The sequence below is a fragment of the Ostrea edulis genome, chromosome 9 (assembly GCF_947568905.1).
Source record: "Ostrea edulis chromosome 9, xbOstEdul1.1, whole genome shotgun sequence".
Classification (NCBI taxonomy): domain Eukaryota; kingdom Metazoa; phylum Mollusca; class Bivalvia; order Ostreida; family Ostreidae; genus Ostrea; species Ostrea edulis.
Window position 1 is genome coordinate 27,100,718 of NC_079172.1, and position 17,846 is coordinate 27,118,563.

General features: G+C 35.6%; 1 protein-coding gene across 5 annotated transcripts in view; it reads left to right on the plus strand.

The window, feature by feature from the left end:
• LOC125657592 (histone deacetylase complex subunit SAP130-like) overlaps window positions 1-17,846 on the plus strand; it is a 31,259-nt gene that overhangs the window by 12,179 nt on the left and 1,234 nt on the right. For all 5 annotated transcript variants that reach the window (XM_056150003.1, XM_048888271.2, XM_056150001.1 and 2 more), the window contains 12 exons: window positions 1,778-2,199; window positions 2,822-2,905; window positions 3,076-3,304; window positions 3,949-4,094; window positions 13,044-13,458; window positions 13,600-13,725; window positions 14,011-14,123; window positions 14,555-14,654; window positions 15,150-15,256; window positions 15,886-16,020; window positions 16,277-16,380; window positions 17,392-17,520. In XM_056150003.1, coding sequence (XP_056005978.1) covers window positions 1,778-2,199; window positions 2,822-2,905; window positions 3,076-3,304; window positions 3,949-4,094; window positions 13,044-13,458; window positions 13,600-13,725; window positions 14,011-14,123; window positions 14,555-14,654; window positions 15,150-15,256; window positions 15,886-16,020; window positions 16,277-16,380; window positions 17,392-17,520 — 2,110 coding nt within the window. The remainder of the gene's footprint in view (window positions 1-1,777; window positions 2,200-2,821; window positions 2,906-3,075; window positions 3,305-3,948; window positions 4,095-13,043; window positions 13,459-13,599; window positions 13,726-14,010; window positions 14,124-14,554; window positions 14,655-15,149; window positions 15,257-15,885; window positions 16,021-16,276; window positions 16,381-17,391; window positions 17,521-17,846) is intronic.

A 17,846-nucleotide genomic window follows, 5' to 3' on the forward strand; every position in this document is an offset into this window, starting at 1 on the left:
AGAGTAGTAAAAATATAATTTTAATTGTGATGTTTCTTTGGAATTTTAAGTCTATGGAAACCTCCAAAAACTTATTTATCTATTGAAAATTATCATTAACAGTCATGGGTTTGTTGTTTATTAACTACTGCTTATATCCATGGTGCAACAATATGGGGTATTGATTGTAGTCATTCAATATGTGCATATCTGTTTATAACACCTTGTACCCAAATTTGAAAGGGTCACTTGGATTAGATAAGCACCAATTAGCACCCTGGACAGCACAGGTAAACTAAAGAACTTATAGAGGCCACTTGTGTTTTTCACACCTCCAGTTGATAATTTCCCACCTGGCCAGTAGATCAGTCATTTTTCACACCTGGCCAGTCTTAATCACCCCTCTGGCCAAAATTTTCTAGTCTTCAAATAGTGGCCAGTATTATAAGGGTAAATTACACATGTTTGTTAACAATTGTACTTTAAAAAGTGGCTGATGTCCGGTTTTCAGGGGTGGCCGGTTTTGTGAGACTTTCTTTGTAAGGAAATATTAAGGTTTCTGCCGGGACTTTGAAAATCGGCCGATATTCAGGGAGAACCGGTTTTCTGAGGGGCCAGTTTGGAGAAGTTTCACTGTACATGTACATTGTTTTATTTCTTTCAGTTGGTTTTGGGTTTTATTTTCATTTTTAATTTTCACTTCAGTGGATAGTGATATGGGTAATTGACATGATATTTTTTTTTCAAGCCAGTTGTTTATAATGACTCAGAGATTGAAATTAACTTTTTTCACTACTAGCAAATTTTAGCTATTGGATTATTTTCCAAGTAGCAAAATTGAGCTTTTACTAGCATTTTTCAATCGATTGCTGTTTTACAGGAATTGAAGAAAACAAGCATGTCTTTATATCAAAATATTGGGAAAATCTTCTTTAAAATGCAATAATAAAAATAAGATTGAGAATTCTTTCTTTTGAAATTTAATGAATTATCAGACAACATACATGTATCATCGGTGCATGGTGAGGGTCATAGGGTACACTTGTGCGGCTTACTCGCTGTCCAGAGATCTACCACCTATTTACAACATCATGTGGTTTGAAATCTTGGAAGACTATTTGCGCCAATTCAAACTATATGTTCAAAACTTTGGAAATTTCATGTAAAAAATTCTAATTGAAAAAAAAATAGTGTTTGACTAAAGACTACAGAAGGACACCGCATGAAGCGGTGACAGTAACACTTTCATGTGTTGTTTCATGGATGAGATCAACATGCTTGCTATTTAAATCAGACGTCTCTGAGACACTTGAAGTAGGTCATCTTTCATCACTGACTGAGATGACCTTGGCCTTAGTTATTTATTCGATCCACATTTTCTTTTTCAATACTTGTGTATTCATTCTGTAAAGCATTTCTATGCACAAGACAAAATTATTGTAAACTTCAAAGTACAGCCAATAAACGGACTAAATCCAGAAAAAATATCTTTTTTTTTCACTCGCAAAAAGTTGCGATCACTTGTGATTTTTCACTCGCAATTTCAATTTTTAACTCGCATTTAGCGAGTATTTCCCCTTAATTTCATTGCCTGTGACTGACCAGCTGATTTGTATACATGACTGATTCACATATGAAATAATTTATCAGTGCAAGACTGGCTAGCTTAAATGTAATGTGAAAAGAGAATATCCACTAACAACTGGTGTTAAATTAGTATTAGACCAAGCAACATTATACAGATTTTATTTGAATGCTTTTAGTTGTAGATATTAAGGTATCAACTTTTTTCCAACAGGACAAATGTCACAGTACAGAGCACGGCCGCTGCCCCACAGGGCAGTATCCAAATAACTCTGCAAGCCCCTCGCCCTGCCGGAGAAGGACCTTCCAAGTCCTCCACCATGCAGAGAACAATAGATGTCCAGAAACCTCTAATTCAAGCCTTGAGAACAACCACTGTGGATACAGCCCCCAAAACAATAATTACAACCCAAGTTCGACCTGTTGTAGACGCCACAGTGAAATCTGTGATAGCAGGCTCCTTTCATGCTAAACAAGGCACGAGGCATACCGTTGATCCTGTCATCCGGCCACCAAAGACTATACATGTGCCGCAGACCTCGGCTCTCTCGGGGTCTAAAGTGTTGCTGACTCAGGCTTCTAATTCCTCCGTGTCTCCTCACAATCTAGTGGCAAGTCAACTTAAAACCAACAAAGGTAACAGTCTAGGAGTGGTTTATTTTTTCAAAATACATTAAGCCTGATGTCCACGACTTACTAAAGTCTACGGTACTTGCCTATAATTGAATAATAAATGGAAATATAAATGTTAATTCTTTAATAAAATCAATGTGATTATCTATAATTTCATGGATGTGCATATTTTTATTTACTTACATGTGAATGTTACATAAAGATAGAAAATTTCATAGTGACTTCGATTAATTTACAGCATAACGAAGTTTGAAAAGGACACTATTCAGTGTGCACTTCAAAATTTCTCTCGTACATGTTTCGAATAAAGACCTAGTCTTGAATTCAAACAGGTGGGAAAAATTTTGAACCCCGGTTACTAAATTGCCTAGAATATTATCCTTCATCAACAGCGGAAGGATATTTCATTACTGTGATTTTGCTTTGTGTATTGATTTGTTTAGAATCATTGCTATTTGATGTTAGGTACATGCACATTGTATAAAGTGTACTCATGAATTGTCTATTTAAATCTCTTTACTTAACAATGATTGGCTGGTTGGTTGTTTTTAAGTTTTATCAGTTAACCAGTAGTAACGCAGAACAAATTTTGAAAATTTCTGTATTAAATATGTCATCATTACAGGTATCACCATCCCTTCATCCTCTTCTGCGGCATTATCTGTGGCATTGTCTTCTGTTACCACGACAACCACAGCCATTCCTATAGGTATACATACCAAGTTTTCATTCGGAGTAATGGAAACTCCAAAGAAATAACTAAGTACTGTCATGTTCATGTTTTGTAATATATTACTTTTTGGAGATTTTAAGATGATCTCTATGATTATTCTCAGACTTGCACTACAGAAAATCCACAGTAGAGTTAATGTTTTTCAGCAAAAGTACCCCCCGTGAGACAGCCTCCTTTGTCTCTGGCCCCCCACACAGTCAGTTCGACCCTCCCAGTTACCCCCAGCACCCTGGACAGACAGAGACTGGAGACGTCCAATCCCGGGACAGCACCGCTGACGGCCCACTCCACATCTACTGCCAGTCTGTTCATGCCTCACCGAACTCAGCCCAGTACCTCTCTCACAGCTCCATCAACTCTCACTCACACAGAAAGGTACTTGTTTTGTTTATGTAGGCCTATATCTTTTGTTCTTAATAGAAATGAAGAACTTATTCTTTCTAGGTTAAATTAGTGTGGCCCCTTTTCTTTCTTCAATTTCAAATTAGACTTTTTCTCTCTCATTTTTTTTCTTTTCTCTCTTTTTCTCAAGAGCAACAGGGCAACATTAGTTATATTAATTAATATGTACTAAGCATTCTCACGGAGTGCAGATTTGAAGTTTGTTAAATTTTTGGCTCCCGGGGATAGGATGCCCCCCCCCCCCCCCCCCCAAATAGGGAATCTAAAGTTTCACATACCGGTTTGAAGATATAGTAAAAGTCATGATTAGTCTTATAATAGGCAAGCATCTTCAGGTATTTTAAAAATACATATTCTAATTTGTTGAAATCAATGCCCCTGAGGGTAGGGTGGGGCCTTTGGTGTACAAAGCTTTGGTTTTGGCAGTCATGTTTTAGTTTACAGTACATTGATCCTTCAAAGTAGTATCTGGTTGGATTCAGAAAATTTACTTGAATCAGTTACATTCATCGCATTCAGTCCTTGTGTGTATGAAATCAGAAGAAATTTAGTAACTTTGTTAATTTTCTTTTGAAATCTATCTTCTTATTTAATTCAGTCTCATTGTATTGTTGTAGGCCAGCCTTGTCCAGTCAGCTTTACCCTTACTTTATTCCCCCTGATTACTTAATGCACTATCAGATGCAGGCTCTGGCAAATGCACAGCCAAGTGTACACGCAATTCCTACAATATCCACGTCATCAAACATCAGAACAGGGTTACGTAAGTATAATATCAAACTCACTTGTATGTACAATAATAATGTTGATTTTTTCCAAGTTTTTATGCCCCACCATAAATATGGCATATAGTGCTTCTCATATCCGTTCGTGATATCCATGTATGTTAATGAGGATCTGCATTTCATGTGAATATAAAAAAAATTTTTTGTTAGAAGTAATTTTGAATAATGATAATCTTTCTGTTTATAGATAAGCATCATTTAACCAATACAGAATTGCTATTTATCTTTATAGCAATTTTCTTAGGATTTTGATAAAGGACAAGGGACGTTATTGGCCAAAATTGGCCGCGCTTCAAAAACCGATCATATTTTGCAGGTAGAAAGGTGATAATTTTCTCGTTTCATTCATATATAACATGTACCATTTACTTGTTGCTGATATTGAGAAAATAACGTTACAATATTGCATTGTTAACTCTGACGCTGTCTTCCGAGGGTTGCTTTTTCGGAACGACGTCATCGACCTTATAGGATTTACAGTCCCCTGATTCTTCCAGAATATTTTTCTAAAAGTTACAATTTTAACTTTTTATATAAAAATACTCATTGAGATCAAAGACAATTGAAAACTGGCAAATACATTATTCATTTACATGTAACTTTATCGTGGTCATATACATTTTGCGGAAGAATCTTGTGTTAATTAGAGCGAGGAAAATGATGCGTGCATTTGTCAAAAATTGTTGAGTAGAACGCAATCATATTTTCGAAGGTGCTGTTGGATGTCCTCCTATTCAAATAAAATATGGAAAATAAAATGGCTTTTGAATTTAATTTTTCCTGGGTTTTTTTTGTTTTTTGTTTTGGTCATACATATAAACACTTTGATTAAAAACGTCGAATGAGTCGGATAAAATCACTTGTTATGCCATGTACACCAAGGACTATATAACAGGTCTGCTTACATGTGTATGCAATATACATGTTACAGTACATACGAATAAAATATGCTGTGGGTATTTACAAAATATATTGGATAAGGTGTGGTAAATGTACATATACTAAACGATACAAATTTATGTTGCATGAATGGGATCATTTTCTTGGGTACAGCAAAACACGTCAAGTAATATGCATGTTACTTCAGATGGTATATTTCATATAGCAAATGTATTTAAAAACCTCACAAAAATGCGTCCGTGTTTATATCTTTACATTCCCCTAAATGGTCAACAAAGTAGTTCCAACTCTCTCTCTCTCTCTCTCTCTCTCTCTCTCTCTCTCTCTCTCTCTCTCTCTCTCTCTCTCTCTCTGTCTGTCTCTCTCTCTCTCTCTCTCTCTCTCTCCATATAGTGTTCATCTTTGATAAATGAAAATTACATCATTCAGTGGGCATGTCATTGTAGGCACCGACATTCAGTCTAAATCTAGAACGGAATCTGGGAAGTTGTTTGAATACATGTATAGACAATGTGGTATATGTAACTGCTTTTCCCAGGCACTTATTTTCATATGCGAATAAGGATATATTGAGCGAAACACCCCCACCCCCCATATTCTTGATAGTAGTATTGAATGAGAAAAAAATAGGCTTAAGATTATGAATTGAACCCATGTAGCGAAGGATACCCCCCACCTCCCGACAATTTAAGAATTCGAAGATTTTTTTTTCATTTGCTAATTAACTACCAACTTATCCTTCGAACCCCCCCCCCCCCTCCCCCCTCCGATAAATGATGCTACGTGTCTGTTTCCAAGAGAGAGTGTATGTAACTACAACGGACCTTTTTTAAAAATGAATTTAATAAATATCATGCAAGTATTTTCGCTTTCCAATGTGCGGGCCAGACCTATCCAGAACACATTGACGAGAGAGAGAGAGAAGTGAGAAGTGTCTACATCACCTTACGGTTATACTCCAGTATTCCTAATCATGGAGGGGGCGTATGTCAATACTAATATAAACTTTTAGTAACAATCATCGCAACACACACATATATATATATTATATATTTTTTAAGATTGATAAAAGTTGAAGTGTCATTAGACTGGTCAAGTTGTTCCCATAGCAAGGAAATGGTCAACATCACCCCCCCCCCCCCACCCCACCCCCACCCCCCAAAGTGGAGGGGCAACCCCTCCTCGATACTACGGTGTCTGAATATTTTTATCTATACATGTATATATACACATGTACATCCTAGCTGCAATAATGTAGCCCTATCCATTTTTTTTTTTAATTCTGACGTTTTCGGGATAGGGCTACAATTCCATAGGATCTCCGTAATGGTGCAAACTAATTTTATGAATAACTGTTAATAAACTCTGTGTATTAGTCCCAAATGTTGTTTACACCAAAAGGAGTACCAACTTTGTGCTTGGCCATGTCTAATAAAGGTGTTTTTCATTAAATACAATGTACAGCATGCAAAATTCTTCGTCTGCTCCGCCATGCTTGTTATCGCGAGGTCTCATAGGTGGATCTAATGAAAACCTAAGCATTGACAATTAGCGCGAAAATGTAGTTACTCGAGCCACTTCGACAAAGAAAGGAAAATCATATTGTTGCAGAAAAAATTTACACTCTGCTGTTCGGTTTTTAACTTGATATTAATTTCAAACCTTTTCAATACCGACGAAATAGCTTTCGCCTCCATACTTGTCCATTGATGTAAATACTACCTTATATGGCATATGCAAATGACTTGACAATCGGAAGTTTATACTTCAGTACATCAAACATGGCGCACAAATATGAATCGAGAAATTGGAATTTATCGAAATTGTTGAAAACGGTAGAATAGAGCCTCACAAATCTTAAGTTGCAGGTTGTAAATTTATATATTGACTAAGAAACATAGAATATCATTTTATTTACGTAAAGAAAGTCAGGAAATGTTTAGAATGAGCGCAAATGTTGCGGGAGTGAATCACTCCCGCATTTGCACCATTACGGAGATCCTAAGGAGTTGTAGCCCTCCCCCCTCCCAAAAAAAATCAGAGAGGGCTACATTATTGTAGCTAGTACATCCTGCCCAATTACCTTTGTTATATATGTGTACCTGTAAATGTGCATCTATTACATATATATATGAACCCGTGGGGATCCGGGTTTGAGTAAGTCCACAGTACTCCTTGCTTGTCGTAAGAGGCGATTAAATGCGGCGGTCTTCGGATGAGACCGCAAAAACTGAGGTCCCGTGTCACAGCAGGTGTGGCACGATAAAGATCCCTCCCTGCTCAATGGTCATAAGCGCCGAGCATAGGCCTAAATTGTGCAGCCCTTCACCGGCAGTGGTGAGGTCTCCATGAGTGAAATATTCTCAAGAGGGGCGTTAAACAATATTCAATCAATCAATCATATGCGATATAGAAAAAAATCTGCCACCACGATGGTCGAAGTTTCAAATCGGTCACAGGTTTTCGACGTTTTAAAGAAACCACATCTCGCTGGAAGATATAAATAATGATTTGCTGTTATTTTATTTTTAATTTAAACCGTTTTAAGAACCTATGGAATCAATATCTAATTATACTAATGTAGTAATATTTAATTTCAACATGCATCATATATATATACATGCATGTACGTAAAAAATGATGTAAGAAAACTGCTTTAAAAAAACCCAACCCGCATTATATTTGATATATTTGTATAAAATTTAGCGAAAAAAGTAACAGACATCCCAACTATCTAGCTCTTGAGATATAACGTATCAGTACCCATATTTGCCGAAAATGAACGAATTTTTCGAGTTATTGAAGGTCTATGTGTGTCTTTGATTTTTTTAAAATGCAATTTATTCTTAAATAATCTTATTTTGAAAAGACAGGACGTCCAAACATATTCCCGTGACCTTTAAAAACGAAAGTAGAATAATTTCCATTCATCATGCGGTGGATTTTTGATCCGCCTCCGTGACTCGAAAGGCAGACATCATCTGTATTTATTAGGTGCAGATTTTTATGGCAAACTAGGTAACGCATTAATTGTTTTACTGGACATACATGTACTTATTAAATCGCAAAGTAAGTAAAAGTTTATGGAGTTAAATGGTGGAACAGTTTGCTTCAGTTCTATAACATGCAAATTATTGACATTGCGTAACAAAAACGGCTGATTCATTCTTTTTTAAAATTCATATTGTTTGCATCCAACCGACACCATATTGATATTGAAAGAAGAATATTAATGGATAATTAAACATGCAAAATATAAATCTGGTTGTTGCATGCAAAAGTATTATTATTTTTCAGTTCTATAACATGCAAAATATTGACTTTGCGTATCAAAAATAGCCGATTTCTGCATTCATTCTTTTTTAAAATTCATATTGTTTGCAGCCAACAACCGACACCATATTGATAATAAAAGAAGAATATCAATGGATAATTAAATATGCAAAATATAAATCTGGTTGTTGCATGCAAAAGTATTTTTTCCCCAGTTCTATAACATGCAAAATATTGACTGCGTATCGAAAACAGCCGATTTCGCATTCATTCTTTTTTAAAATTCATATTGTTTGCAGCCAACAACCGACACCATATTGATAATAAAAGAAGAATATTAATGGATAATTAAACATGCAAAATATAAATCTGGTTGTTGCATGCAAAAGTATTTGTTTTTGCTAAAGTTTATTCATAATCTATTTCAAATCAACAGATTCCGCTAAACAGCTCATCTTTAGCGTATATTCATGACGTCATAATAAAATATTACGTCATTTTCATGTAAGTGGGATTAGAAGAACATCCTAGTTGTGTAAATAAAAAGAATAATTAAGCATAGTATGAAAGTTGAAAAAATGAAAAAAATCTCGGCGGTATATAGCCAATAACGTCCCTTGTCCTTTGAATAATATTTAGAGTGAATTGAATGGGTGATACTCGAGTCAAAAGATTTTAAAGATAAAAACGAAAAATATTTTGAAAACGGTGACATTTTTAATGAGAACACTTCACTTTGCCATAGAAATAATGCATTAGGTTGATAGGGGAGAGTGTTTGAAAGGTTTTCTTTTTTATTAGCTCATCTGCAGTGATTGGGGAGGCCAAAATGGCCCATGCGACAATGGCCACACGGTTCAAATTTTGAATGGGCCATTTTCATATTTAATGGGCCATTAACACATTTTGAAAGGCCATTTTCAATGAATAACAAGTGTGCAGTGGAACATTATGTTTATTAAATGAAACCATGACCATGATCTTTTCCACCGCTCTAGAAATTGTTTCTCCTTAATTTCATTTCCCCCCTCTCAATGGTATCATTGCTTTTATCGGCATCGGTGTCTGACGACGGTCTCTCATTGATGTTATTTTTATCATTCGTTTTTTCATTTTCTGTCGTTTCTATATCCTTGGCCTTCTGAAGCTTAAACACTAAAGGAAACATAAGCAGACGAGTGCATGGTGTAAGAGGAAACAGTTTATTGGTTGTCTATTTTGTTTGTATTGCTTCAACAAATGAGATTTGGTGTATCAGAATACATAGGAATTGAAAATTAAAGTACAAAAAATAAACAAGTTGTACTCAATTCACTTCTAGAGAAAAACGTAAGTTACAATCGATAATGAATGCGCACTTTGGCGCTTGGATCAGATAATCTAATGGGCCAATTTTCATCTGAATTGGACAATGGCGCAGAGCGCATGACCATCCCAATCAATGCATCTGAGCTGAAAGCTCAAGTGAGCTTTCCTGATCACCTGTTGTCCGTCATCCGTCTGTAAACTTTTCATATTTTCGACTTCTTCTCCAGAACCACTGGGCCAATTTCAACCAAGATTGGTACAAAACATCCTTGGGTGAAGGGGATTCAAGTTTGTTCAAATGAAGGGCCCTGGGGCCACAATAGGGGATCAAAGTTATAAATGCGAATATATAAAGAAAATCTTTAAAATCTTTTTCAAGAACCATTGGGCTAGAAGAGGGGATATTTACCTGACAGCCTCCTGATATAGAGTAGATATAAATATGTTCAGATCATGGCCCCGGGGGTAGGGTGGGGCCACAATAGGGGATCAAAGTTTTACTTACAGATATAGAGGAAAGCCTTCTCCAGAACTACTGGGCCAATTTAAGTCAAACTTGGAACAAAATCATCCTTGGTCAATGGTGTGAAGGGGATTCAAGTTTGTTCAAATGGAGGGTCATGCCCCTTAAGGCCTTCAAAGGGGAGATAATCACAAAAATGCCAAAATTTACAAATCTTCTTCTTAAGAACCACTGGGCCAGAAAAGTTCAAATTTACATGGAAGCTTCCTGACATGTGCTAATTCATGTTTGTTAAAATCATGACCCCTGGGGGAATGATGGGGCCATAATAGGAGATCAAAGTTTTACATACGAATGGATAGGGAACCAAACTTGGCACAAAGCATCCTCTGATGAAATTTGTTAGTATGAAAGGCCATGCCTGTCTACAAGGGCATATGATAATTAATGAATTTGTAGTAAAATTTAATAATTAAGTTTGATCATTGATGAATTTTAGTCATTACCTTTGAAAAGTTTTTTTCTGAACCAAGCTGCTTGTATAATGACATTTTTGCTCGAGCTTGTTTTTTGCTAGGAACTACTGCTCAGGTGAGCAATGTGGCCCATTGGTCTCTCGTTTATGTGTGATATGACTTGTAAGCCACTGAGGTTTCATTGTATTAAAGCTTTTAGATTAAATAATAATAGAGAGGAGTGTTTCAAAGGTTCTCTTTATTTTGTATATATTCAGTGATATGACTTGAACACCACTCAGATTTACCTGTATAAATAGCTAGCACCACACCAGACTTAAGTTCACTAATGGCCAGTTGAGTATCTCTAGAATCTAGATCAGGTAAGAATGGCTCGGCAGCTTATCTGTGGAACACGTAAGCCAGGTTTGAATGCCAGCTGAGTCGGGTTTATCTGAGAAGGAATTCTGTTGCATGTTATAAAACTAAGTAAGGATTACCTAATCTAAACTTGCTCAGATGCTGAGAACTACATGTAGTAAGTCACCCAAGTCCACAGCACTTGAAAAGTCAGTTTTACTTGAAGTTGATTAATCTCGAAAGGATATCATTTAAAACAAACAGAATGGTGGCAAGATGGCTATTTAGAAAAGTGCAAAATGGGAAAACACTGCAGCAAAGATAAATTCAAACCACGAGGTCCATCAACGAATCTGAGACCTGCTGAACTAGCTCTGTAGTTAGGCTAGTAACAATCTAGTGATCAATGCTTTAAGGTTATTATAATAACTAGCTGTACATTTGTGTACACCAAACAAACCACTGTTTACGGTCAATAAAATTATGGTAGCTTTTAAACGAGACCCTAAAGAGTTCACCAATCTCACAATTTATCAATTGAAAGATAGTTAAAACCAGGTCTTTGGCAAGCCAACATTTGTATTTTTGAAATATGAAATAATATTATATTCAATAAGTTTTTCACAGTTTGTTCATTTCTTATCAGCCTATATCCACATCCAAATGATCCAAACTATCCAAATATCCTACCCATTATTTAAGGTGGACGATGTAAAGTCAGATTTAAACCACTTCTACCTTAGGTTCAGCATTTACAGTAAATATGAGCCGGACTTGCGCCAGTTTTACCTGTGTGCAGCCAGTAAACCTGGATTTAAACCTCGGATTCATTATCGGAGATTTAAATCCAAGATGTGCAACCGCCCATAAAGGTTCAACCCTGGTACTAACACAAAAAAGTAAATTCCGTATTGAGAAAGCACTGCATTTCTCTTGTAATTCATCTATAAGGTGAATGAAAAGGCGTGCAGCAACTTTCCCTCTCCATTGAAAAGCTATAAAGTTTTTTTTATAAAGGTTCAATATTTTAATTTTTTTCACAAAATAGAAAAATTCAACCTATTTTACATTGTGAATGGAACAGAATATTGGGTCTGAAAAGGTATCGATAAATCCCTGGGATTTTTTTTTTCATATTGCATTACAAATGTCACATTGATTGAGGCATTCATGCCCTCTGGACATATTTCTATGCCTCGTTCACACGAAGAATTTAATTCGCATTAAACGTAAGTTAATGAGAATTAAATCTGAACCGCGTTCACACAGTGATTTTAATGCGCATTAATTTACTTCGAATTAAAATTTACGTCGCGATTTAATGCGAATTAAATTTACTTTGCATTAGCTCCGTGTGAATGCAAATCGAAGCTAATGCGCATTAAATGTACACGCATGTGTTATGGCAAATTTGGGTCACATGCATCATACCTGTGGTCAGCTATACATGTTAGTGTAAGTTTTGTGCGAAAAACTAATCAAAATGATAATAATAACTAAAAACATGTACAAACAGCATGTCATTGGATAATGTCAGACGTAAATCTGCTCTGCATAGGCATACTGAGCAATACATATGGAAGGAATTGCATTTAAATACGACAAAAAAATGTTAGAATAGTGATAGATTCCAATATGATTTTCTTTTTTTATATTTTAACAAATATGCTGCTCATTGTTAAATTTTTTTTTTTACCATATGACGCCATAGTAGACTTATAATATGTATTAGTAATTAAAAATTACATCACAACAGTAGTCAGCAATATAGACCTAGTGTTTTGAACAAAAAAAATTCTGTATGTACACAATATTCATTAAAATATCTATAAAATAATTTTCAATGATAAAGTCTATCCTTTAATTAGAGATGCATACAAATTTAATGCGCATTATTTTACTTCGCATTAAATATTACCGCCGTGTGAACGCTATTTAATTCAAATTGATTTAATGCGCATTATTTTACTTAGCATCAAATTTAATTCGAAATAAAATTTAATGTGCATCCATGTGAACAAGGCACTGCCGCACTAGTTTTGTGATGAATTTAATGCACTTCTCATGCTTATCAATGTTGTCATACAGGGCCATAACTGGTTTTAAAAAAATATTATTGAAGTTGATTCTGATGTTCTTTTCTATACAATATAATCTTTAAATTTTAGTGCCAACTCAAACTCCAAATTTAACAGCATCATTGCAAGCAGCACACACATTTTCTGGAACAGCAGGGGCAGCTGTGCGTTTTAATCAGTCTCAGCCAGTGGTGGTTACCATGGACACAATCAGAGCACAGCAAGCATTGTCTGGAAACCTTCCATTTACAGCATCAACAACTGTTCCCGAAACAACAGCCCGTCCGACCACTCCAACGGAAAGTATACCAACTTTATCATCACCTGCTGCAGCAGCCATCCCCATCCCTGCTTTAACAGTCATGGGACAGTGTAATCCCATGCCAAATTATCCGTCAACTCCAGTGACGCCTCAGAATTCTCAGTCCAACAGCAGCAGTACCCCAGTCAGCACCCCTAATGCCTCTCCAAGGCCCAGCATTCTCAGAAAGCGAACCAATGAAGGGTAAATTATTTTTATTACCTGTGTAATACCTGTTTCTAAATTCATTGTCATAGAAATATGAAATTTAGAATCAATTCTTGCATTTAATATACAAATCCTGGAATACTTTGGAATTTGACTTGATATTTGCACATTCTTCAGACCTGTGAAGAAACCAGTGTGTGGTCTTAACACGATGGACAGACACAGTCCCCGCCCAGATTCCAGGACAGACTCCGCCCCTCAATCCAATACTAGCTCCCCCAAAACTCCAGTAACTCCTGCTGGGTAGGTTTATGTGTTGTTGCTTTGGAATGAATTAGCATTTAAAACTTTAATATTGTACTACAACAGTTTTGTTGTTGATTTTTTTTGGTTGAATTTTTGAAATATCTTCTGAAAAATCATTTATTATGAATTGTAATTTGGTAGAAGTAAAATGTAGGCACACAAATTGATTTATTTTTTTGTGGCATATAAGTTTATAAATGTGTTCATCTTTATCAGGTGAATTATTTACTGTGTGAACAGGAATTTAAATGCACTAATTGTGTTATAACTGAATTGTTACAGTGAAAGTCAGTCATCTACTGATACAGCATTGTCCAGTGAGGCCACAACACCAACACAGAATAACATGGCGGACCTCAAAATCAAGCAGGAACCTATGGATGGTCTAGAAAATGGTGAGCTCTGACTTTCTGTTTAAGAAATATTCCCTTTGCACACCTCAGAATTTCATTAAATCATGCAAATATTGTATTTGTATCTCAAAAGTTCACATATTCAACGTCAAACCAGTTAATGTACAGTCAAACCTAGTCATTGTACAGTCAAACCTAGTCATTGTACAGTCAAACCTAGGTAATGTACAATCAAACCAGTTAATGTACAGTCAAATCTGGTTAATATACACTCAAACCTAGTTAATCTGGACACGTGTTCCGAACAAAATTGCTGGATAATTGAAGCATCTAGATAAAATGCAAAAATCTTAGGAAATATCATCTAACCACTGAAGCTGCATCTGATTGTAAGTGTCCAGATAAACGAAGCTGAACTTAATTAGTCCTTGAAGATATTTTGATGTAAACGTGATGGTGCTTTTTGTTTACAGGTTTGTCTGCAGCAATAAGTAGCAGTATTGCCTCTTTGTCCAACTCTTTACCCAACAGTATGGATGCTTCACCTAGGAAGAAACCACGAAAACAACTTCTGTAAGTTCTACAGAACAGCTCACTTATATCTGTATTGGACATATGCTAATGCTGGTATTGAAGATAAAAATCACTGAAAATGTTCAATGTAAAAGCCATATGAATATTAACATTTCCATTGTTTCTCTACAAATTGTAATGATAGCCATTTCCTCATGAATGCATGGCAGTAGTAAGCAATGCACATCCATGTATGAATACAGATAATATATTAATATTTCTATTTCAACTACTGGGAATTCTGACAGAATAAAAGTAGAATGTAAAGAATGTAAATATAAGAAATAAACCTCATTTTTGAAAATACATAAGGTTATGAAATGCAACGCATTACATCATCATACTTTTATGAAGCGCTAACATGCTTCGTGAAATATGCCACTGTGATGTGTTGCAGTCCATATCATCATGTGTTTTAAAAAATGATTGTCAATCTAGAAAGTTTATGTCTATCAATGGTACTTGGCACTCCTATGTTTTTGTTATGGTTTGTAGGAATGCTAATGAGGAGTTTAAGGACGCTGTGTCCTCGGATGAGGAGAAGGTGGCTATAGAGAATGTGAAGGAGGAGGAGGAGGACATTGTTGCTGAATTCAGGGAAGGTAAGTGTATTCATCATCTCATACATTTGGAGTTAATGCACTCTTTGGCGTAATCATGATTTCAATAGTACTTCATTTATGAAGAAAAATCGATAAATTGAGACTTTCATATTCTAGCATAACTACATGCATATATTAGCACTGTTGCTTCACCGTCAAAGCTGCTAAAATTTGAATCCCTCTAAAATCAGTACATGTACATATGTTCAGAGAGAAAGAACAGAACTGCAGTTCTTTGAGTAGATTTTAATACTGTATTCACTGAATTGATAGATGGTTTTCTTGCTATTGCTCAAAAGGAGAAAAAATGTTATTTCTCAATTTAACTATGACATTCCTCCTTCAGAAATTTCACAATGTTAAAAATCTGGAGAGGACTATATTATTGCAACTTCTTGTGTGTAATTCTGTTTGGAGACTTTTGCACTTGCCAGACATTTGCACATGTTGATTTCCTCACTTGCTTTGCAATCAATTACTGTATAGGCATAAGTTGAGTTTTACACTCCCTATGCAATTGATCATTGGATATGCTTCCTTTGTTGACTTTTGCACTCGCCATACAATGATTACTGAATATACATGTGCTGATTTTTGTAATTCAACTTCTTTCATATTTTATTTTTTAGAATTTGTGGACGAGGAGGGTGTTCGATGGACAGTTGAAAAATGCCGACCAAATGTTTCCCTTATGAACTTTTATAATATATCATGGAAACCTAGAAATAATCATTTTAATAGACATACAGACATTAAACCTAAAGGTGTGTATAAGATTTAATTCTCTGTCCTCTGATCAGTTTCAAGATGTAATCTTAGAATAGAGAATGTACATTGTAACAATTATTTAGTAAGTACCTGTATGCTGCATGCATGATGTATAAAATATAGGTATTCTTTGGAGTGAAAATTTTTTGCTATCTGAAAATGATTACAATTTCCATTTATACAAAACTCTACCGAGATTTCAGTACCACATCAATGCATATCTAATTGCAATACATCATATGTATAATACAGAAGAGCGAAGACCCACAGTTAATGAACTAGCCAATCAGAGAGGAGCTTCTCAGAAGGCAAGTGGCTGGAAGCTGTATCACATGGCAGCACAGATGGAAGATCTGGTGAGTTGGCAGAGATCTCCCATTTAGTGATATCGATTGGGGGACGAGTATTCAAAAATGCACCATGTACTTCCATGGGAGGAATGGCGTCAAAATAGAATGAATTGGGAATTTTCTTTCATGTCAACAAATGGCATTTGTTTTAAAATGAGTGCTGAATAAACCATATTTTAAAGAATAAACAAGTATTCATTAGTTACAATTCATTAGTTACAATTTTACAAACGAGTGCCATTTTATTGACTTTTATTTTCTATTGTAGAGGAAGTGAAGAAATTAGTTAACTTGTACAATGTTTCATAATGGCGAATTACCAGGCTTGAATTATGAAGACTTAGCAGTTTGTTTCACCTTGGCATTTTATAGCCTCAAAATGGGGAAAATTAATAGTATTTGGCATTGAGAATGGTACCATTTACATGTATCTGTACCAGTTATATAAGGGAAAAAAGCACTGTAATATATCAGGTTATGAATAATGAGCCTATCATTATTTTAGTTTGAACCTTACCTGGATAACAGTGAATGCCTTGGGCTAGTGTGACTTTGTTAATTGGGTGTTTACACAAGTGACACATCGCTTGCACTTCTGTTTGGGGTAGATGATTGTTGTCAGTTTTAATCCTACAACTTTGCTTCGTTTGGAGGTTGATAATTAGTGTTTAATTGTACTTTTTGATTGACAACTAGTTAGCTGTATTTGAAAAATTTGTTTTGACTTAACCATGTTGATGAGACTGTAATTTTTAAAAAATAATTTAGAGACATGCCAATGGAACCTCCTAAATTCTCAAAACAATCCCAAGTTATTGTAAATATACAGTTCCAGTTACTATAAAACCTGAACAATAACAGTCAGACCTTTAATTCCTGGATTTAATTCAACACAGATCTCTCTAAAACTTTCTCAAACTCTCTAAGTTGTAAGGTCACTTTAACTTTGATGTTATCGAGAGTCACACCTGTAGTAATCTGATGTTATTTAATTGATAAACAATTTTAACCTTTCAGAATGATCTAGAGAAGACACTACTAAGCAAACTATCTTCTGTACAAACTACCCTGACACCGCGTCATCAGAATAAACTCAGCATGGTGTGTGTGGAGGACGAGCTCAGTATGATGCACGAGTTAACTCAGGTCAGTGAAAATCTCATGTCCCTTAAAGGAATCATTTCTGTGGAAAGTAAATTCAAATTTCAAGTGTGTAGCTAACAGCAGCTTAGAAAGAAAAAAAGGAACATGGCAATTTATTTTCTTATATATCACAGTTGGCAGATCCAGAAGGGGGTTGGGGGGGGGGGTAAAGACACACACACACCCCATTTGTCAGAAAATTTTGCTAAAAATAACATATTTTGAGGGTGGAACCTCCCCTTTGAAAACCAATATTAACAATAGACCCCCCCCCCCCCCCCCCTTAAAAAATTCCAGAATCTGCCCCTGTATTAGGTCCCAGATGATCT